The sequence below is a fragment of the Drosophila eugracilis genome, unplaced genomic scaffold (assembly GCF_018153835.1).
Source record: "Drosophila eugracilis isolate 14026-0451.02 unplaced genomic scaffold, ASM1815383v1 contig_1825, whole genome shotgun sequence".
Lineage (NCBI taxonomy): Eukaryota > Metazoa > Arthropoda > Insecta > Diptera > Drosophilidae > Drosophila > Drosophila eugracilis.
The window spans coordinates 567,209-574,585 of NW_024572672.1; the positions used below are offsets into that span (position 1 = coordinate 567,209).

The following is a 7,377-nucleotide window of genomic DNA, read 5'->3' on the forward strand; positions in this document are numbered from 1 at the left end:
CCATTAAAGTACTCAGTTTTTTGTCAAGTGCAGCCTAACGAGATATGGCCAAAAAAAAAAAAGGAAAAGGAAAGGGGATGCCAGGCGGAAGACCCAAAATCTCGTAATTGTATGCATCTGCTACAACTTTTGACTTGTTTTGCATTCGATTTCATTTGATTTCATGGAAATTCAATTATTTCAATTCAATTTGCCACTGGCGCTGCTGTTTTTTGTAGGAATTCAGTGTTGACAATCGGAGCGAGAGGCAGTCTCACATATGTGTATGCATGAACTTTCAGTTAGTAAGAGGAGGAGGAGTAGGAGGAGCAAGGAGGGCCAACCAGGGCTGTTGGAGTGGCTGTTCATAACAATCTATTGACATCCTGCAAAACATCCTTAATGTAATTTTAGCGGAAAGTAAACAACATTTTGTATGCAGGCAGCGTTTACAGACAGTGTAAAAACGAAGATAGATAAACAGAGAGAGAGACCCAGTGCCATAGTGAGTGCCGAATGCCGAGTGCAAAATAAAACCTGGCAGAGAGTGCAAGAGCACGAAAAGGACACGCCATCCTGGCAGTAGAATCAGTCTCCACATCAGCATCACAAGCAGGAATTTCTCGAAAATAGAAAGAAAGAAAGAAAGGGCAGGAGCAGCGATGTCATCACATCTCCGGCTGGCAGTCAATGGCTTTGCAATTGAAGCAAATGGGGAACAGAGACTTGGCTATGGGTTTGATTGCATATCAATTAGAGCAGGCGCAAAAAGCCAAGCCAAACGAAATGATTGAAACTTGGACAGTCGACATGGGCACGTACTAGCAGCTCACTCGCTCTCCACACTGAACGAAGTAACAGGATTTGGGCTGGGAAATTATGATTTTCTGAAAAGGTTTTAATAGGGGAATTGACAAAGAAAAGTTTACCTTTTTAATTTCTCTACCTATTCAGCAAGTTATTCTCATCCAGTTTCTAGTTTAGAACCCCAAAATAGCTGATCTTTGGGTTACCTAGCCCAGAACTAAGCCACTTTTTCTTACTGTACATTAGCAGACTGCGTTTGCCGTCTGCGGTTACGTTTTGCGGTCAACTAACAGGGCTCTGCCACCGCCCCATTTCCGCCTGATTCCCCTTTTCAGATCCGCATGCACATCACGAACAGCTTGCCAATCAGCAGCCGCCCGGCATCATCGGTGGTGCACCCTTGCCCGCTCCACCCGGGCCGCCCACTCCTGGCGCTCAGACGGCAGCCGGAGCTGCAGCCCTGCAGGCAGCCCTCTCCGCCGGAAGTCCCGGTTCTGGGGGCTCCTCGTCGACGGCAGTGAATGAGTTCAGCGTGTGGAACTCCTTTTGGTTCTCGCTGGCCGCTTTTATGCAGCAGGGATGCGATCTGTCACCGAGGTCCGTGTCCGGACGAATTGCAGCCGCCTCATGGTTCTTCTTCACCCTGATACTCATCTCCTCGTACACGGCCAACCTGGCTGCCTTCCTTACCGTTGAGCGAATGGTCACGCCGATCAATTCGCCGGAGGACCTGGCCATGCAAACGGAGGTGCAGTACGGAACTCTGCTGCACGGCTCCACTTGGGATTTCTTCCGGGTGAGTAGTAAATTGACAAGGAACCTATGCACTGAGGGAAATTAATTGATAAAATCTGAATGGATGAACATGGATATATATCTTTGTATCACTCAGAATATCTTTAATACTGAATGCTAAGAAATGTCCTTTATTTTCCTTCCCAACTTTTTTCCCTGCATACCTATGAACCTTCCTGTCAGACATTCTCCTCAGTGACTTGCCAACTAGCAAATTGCCTAGCAGCCAAATTAATTTGGGGTGCTCATGTCACACTCATTTGACAACCGCACAATGGCCAAATCAAAGACAATAAAAGCCAACAGTCAAGAGCTAGAAAACCATTAGAATTTGTGAGCTGAGCCTTTTGAGACGTCAAAATTGAGAGGGCCCCAGCCGGGCTAAGGATTAATTTGTGTTAGACGAGGAATAAAAAGCAATTTGCCGCCCATCCTTGCTGCTCACTCCATTCGTTCATACATCCATCCATCCATCCATCTGTCCGTCCCTCCATTCAGCAATCCACATTCCATTTCTCCGGCCGTCAATCGGGCCAAAAATGCAAAAGAAATGGGACGCAATTCTATTTCTTATGGCTACATTTATTTGAGATGCTTTTAAGCACACTTACGCTCTGCTGCCTCACCATGTGAGCAGATATTTCTATATATATAATATATATATATTTGGTATATAAGTATGTATATAGCTCGACAGCAGTTGGTAGGCGACTAGGAACACGACCTCGGCATTATGCTGATGGATGTCTGGGCAAAACGAATGGTGTCCCTAAACGCCTGCATTCGACTGTCCCGAGATGCCAAGGCGTATACGGCGTTTAGCCGTATTCCTTAGTCCCGTAGTCCGTACTTAATATTTTTCGTTTCGCCTTTTGTGCCCGCAGCGCTCCCAAATCGGACTCCACAACAAGATGTGGGAGTACATGAACTCGCGCAAGCACGTCTTCGTACCTACCTACGACGAGGGGATCAAACGCGTGCGCAACTCCAAGGGCAAGTACGCCCTGCTGGTGGAGTCACCCAAAAATGAGTATGTGAACGCCCGCGAGCCATGTGACACAATGAAAGTGGGCCGCAATCTGGATACAAAGGGATTTGGCATCGCCACGCCGCTCGGTTCGGCGCTCAAGTGAGTACACTGTGAGAAAATGTTTGGGAAATCTTAAGTCAGGGATTTAGTTTGGTTATCAAAAAAAAGAAAAATTCAGAGAATCTTTTAATGGGTAAACTGAAAAATCTGAAAGCCATTGTTTTAAGTGTATTCCCGGAATCTGGATGCCATTGGGGTAGCCAGAAATGGATGCCTTTAAGGGTGAGAGGCTGGGGAGTTGCGAGCCCGAGATGAAAGCTAACCCACATACTTAACAAAGGAACCTCCATTCCCATTCCCCATTCAACAGGGACCCCATCAATCTGGCCGTGCTGACGCTAAAGGAGAACGGCGAGCTGATCAAGTTGCGCAACAAATGGTGGTACGAAAAGGCAGAGTGCAGCACTCACAAGGATGGGGAGACCTCGCACAGTGAGCTATCGCTGAGCAATGTGGCTGGGATATTCTACATACTGATTGGCGGCCTGTTAGTCAGTGTGTTCGTGGCCATCCTGGAGTACTGCTTCCGTAGCAAGGATTCACGCTCCGCGTCCAGCGGTTCCGGCATGGGAATGGGACTGGGTATGGGCAGTGTGGGCAGCGGTAGTCTGGGCAAAGCCAATGGCTCCATGATGCTGGGACCTTCGAGTGCTGTGCCCGGCGTGATGCCGTCGTCACATCAAAGGAACACCCTCACGGACACCATGCACGCCAAGGCGAAATTGACCATTCAAGCGAGTCGCGATTATGACAATGGACGCGTTGGGGTAAGTTGCACTTAGAGAAAAAATATGCAAATTTTTCATTTTAAATTATAATTTCATTACCCTTTAGGGGTTTTATCATTAAGATTATTATGAGTAGTATCCTTTTCTTTTCATTCTTTTCTATTTCACATTTTATTACCAATTTTAGTTAACTTTTTTCTCAGTGTAAATGCTAATTCCTGAATACTAAATGGTAGAAGTTCTTCCTATTTATAACGCACTTGCAAATGTGTATCCGGACATTGATTCTAATCCACGCACAGTATCTGAATTGTGCCTCGTTGCAGTATTATCCGCCCGCCCAACTCTCGGCCACGCCAAACGACGCCGGGGACTCCCTGCACATGAACGCCCACGGACAGGTCTGACATGAGCACGCGCAGGAGTCGCGCCTCTGACGCACACCCTGCGCCCCAACGATCCGCCGGATAATGGCCAACAGTCGCCAGGAGACGGAAAAGATGATGGGCGGTGGTCATGGCGGCACCGTCACCGTATCCGTTCCGGCCACCTGCTCGAGCAGCATGAACGGCAGCCACGAAGGCAGCCTCACTCTGTCGCCGGGCAGCGGGAGTGCCACACTGATGCGTCACTCGCCGGACATCAACCAGCATCCGTATGGCAAGTAGGTGATCCGATGGGTTAGCTATAGGGATATTTAGTTTGTAAGTGCCAGACAAAAAGACGTCATACGATATTTATCCTCAGCCAGGGGCTCAATAAGTGCTGCATACTTTGGGGCTTGCTCGGTTTATTCATTTTCCTTGAATTATTTTTCAAAAAGCAGATAAAAAGTTACTTCTTTATATATATTATGTTGAATTTTTTCTAAACTATTATATTTCTAATGCAACAACAAATGGAAATCCCTTATAAAACCCCAAAATTGTTGTGGCATTGTTAAAAGTAAAAGTAATTTTGAAAATGAAATCGATTGCCAAAGTGAAAATGAGGGAATGCGTTGAATAATTCATGGCCCACTTTTGGAACGATTGCGTGCCAAATTTATGGTTATTAATTTGCAATAAGTGCACAAGAATTTCACAATAAATCTCAACACCGAGCGATGCAACAAAGTGTGCTGCTTTATTTATGCGGATGCCGCATTCAAATAATTGCGCTGCGCAATCAGTTGGCAAATTCTTTTTTTTTTTAGCCTGTCAGCAAGGCAATGCAAATGAATGGTATAAATTATTGCATTACTGTTAACAGTCAGCTGAGCTGAGCTGAGCTGAGCTGAACTGTGCTGGGTGCTGTGAGGATCGGGGATAATGAACGAGTGCGAGGTGAGAGGACAAACCAACAAATGACAAGGCGGAAAGGACAACATGCAAAACACAAAATAACCATAAACACAGACATTCAGACAGACACAAATACGCAGCCAGCTGCATATACTTACACATATATATATATATATTATATATAAACATTGCAATTCATTGCATTCAAATGACTGATTAATATTTTTAATAAACAACAATGGCGCCGCAACTCAATAGCTAAAAGGAAAAATTGTGAAAACACGCACAAAACATGGGATAAGTGTTCGTAGCAGGTTATTCATTTTTTAGCCTCCTCAATTATCAGTGCGGGATTTGTTGTCGCATATTTGTTTATAATTAAATTACAGAAAACACTGGCTAGAAAAAAAAAAAGGAGAACGCTAATGAATACAAAGCGAGTGTCAGGCGGGGTGGGGGGTGGCCAACATAAATATTGTAATAAATTAATTAGCGCTAAATAAAGAAAATAGTTTAACTCATAGTTCGGACTGGTGAATGCAAAAACAAACAGAACAGAAAAAATCTGATGAGACAAGTGGCTAAAAAGCAGAATTTTAATTAAATTTATTTTAATTGAAATTGTTTTGATTTCCAAGCTGTGAAAAGTAACAAGAATTTTCACAGATTATTACGTTCTGTCAGTTTAAATCCATTCTGGCTAAAAAAGAGATTTATTTATATAAATTTTTTTGTTATTTTAACTTGGCCCCCAGTGCTTAGGTACTAACTATTAGGATAGGTTAGATATAATGTTTGAATTGTGAGTGGCAAATCAGGCAACAACAAGAGTCGCAAACTTCCGCATTGGCAAACAGGATGTAGCTGTAATTAATAATTGTATAAAATTAAACAAAAAAAACATAAAAAACCATAAAAAACCAACTCTAACTGTAGTTAAATTTTAGCATATTTAGTACTTACTTTGCATTGGCATGGCTCAAGTTCTTTACTGTACATAAAACATGCCAATTAAAAGGCCAAAAGTTAAAGATTAAAACAATAAGAAAGTAAAAGAAGAAAGCGAAATACCATAACAATGATCAAGTCATATCAAAAGGCATTCAAAATGGTACTAAGATTAACCAAACTAACAAGTTGAAACTAAAAAAGAAAATTCAATTCGAAAAAAATACTAAAAAAAAAACAAAACTATTGTAAAATATTTATGAATTTATCGTTGTTAGCTCAAATTTGTGTGTGTGTGTGAATGAGTGTATGTGTGTGTGTGCATAAAATTGTTTAGTAAATTTATTTTAAAAATCATTTAAAACTTTCGGTTTAGGCTTGCCATGGCTTAAGTTCTTAGATTTGTTGGCTGAGGTAAATGTTTTATAAGCCCATCTGGCTGTTAGAGACTTCAAACAACAACAACAACAACAACTGTTGCAGGTGAATTGCATTTAAACTCAATTTTAGTTATTTAATCTATGACAAAATCAAAACGAAAATCAAACAAAGCCGCTAAAGTGCATAAATAAATTTAATATCAATAGTAAACAGAGAACTCAAATAAAACTACCGAGATACGAGATACGAGATACGAGATACGAGTATATGTATGTGCAAGTGCAAGAGTAAATACCTATAAATATAAATGGTAAACTGTCTAAACAAATAAGTATTTATATATATATATACGAGTATATACGTACGTGCTGGCCGACAACTAGAAATGTGTTTGCTAGTAAGAACTACCAATCAAATCAGATAATAAATCCCAGAGACAGAGCCAGAAAACAAAAGGAAAAACTCAATTGAAACCGCCACAAAAAAACAAAAAGTATGTTTTGGGGCAAATCAAGCGAATTTTGCCCACGGCAACATGACTACAATATATATATATATATATTAAAAGAGATCAAAAAGAAAATAATTAGTATTAAAAAACATAGAAGTAAGTTCAAAATCAAATTTGTATTTTTATTCCGTGACACTTTCATTTCAATTGATTGAGTTCTGACATTGCCGGAAAAACCTTTTGAGATTTTATTTTTATTTTTGATATGTACATCCCCCTCACATATATATAGTCGTATATAGTTATATATATAACCACCATGTGTATAAATTTCAATTTATTTGTAAAATATTACCAAAGTAAATATGAAATGGAAATGAGCAGCAGCCGTAACAGCGGGACATTTGATATATTTATTAATATTTAGCAAACATATTGTTATCGAATTGCATTTAACTGCCCGAAACCGAAGTGAAAGCCGATAATGAAAGCAAACAAAGATGGTAAATAAAACTAGCATAATAATAAACATTTTAAACGCCACGCTCTTTTCTTTGGGTTTCTAAATCGCAAATTGAAATCCAAATCTGATGGATCATCTGGCTGAGTATATAAATTATTCATCACCCGTTCGCTTGTGGAGAAGTGGGTGGTTGTCAGCATTCCCATTCATCGGGCTCGTCGTTAATCCAAATGAATTAAGACAAATTTGGCTAAGCAAATAAACCCTGGCTGGTTAGGGGTACCTTGCCTGGTCGAAGCCAACTGACTTAGGTAGCTGAAAGCATTTGCACAAATTGACGGTCTACCGCACTTGCCACATGCGGCAGCTGAGAAATGTTACAGCACACACACAAATGGGCGGCGGGGCGAGGAGATGCCTTTATTATGAGGTCGCCGTGTGCACTGCAGTGA

General features: G+C 41.5%; 1 protein-coding gene across 1 annotated transcript in view; it reads left to right on the top strand.

Moving 5' to 3' along the window:
- LOC108108321 (glutamate receptor 1) overlaps window positions 1-7,000 on the top strand; it is a 27,427-nt gene extending 20,427 nt beyond the window's left edge. The window contains exons 14-17 of the mRNA XM_041817665.1: window positions 1,122-1,582; window positions 2,466-2,710; window positions 2,982-3,438; window positions 3,702-7,000. Of these exons, the coding sequence (XP_041673599.1) occupies window positions 1,122-1,582; window positions 2,466-2,710; window positions 2,982-3,438; window positions 3,702-3,806 (1,268 nt within the window). The 3' untranslated portion in view covers window positions 3,807-7,000. The remainder of the gene's footprint in view (window positions 1-1,121; window positions 1,583-2,465; window positions 2,711-2,981; window positions 3,439-3,701) is intronic.
- Window positions 7,001-7,377: the final 377 nt, after the last annotated feature.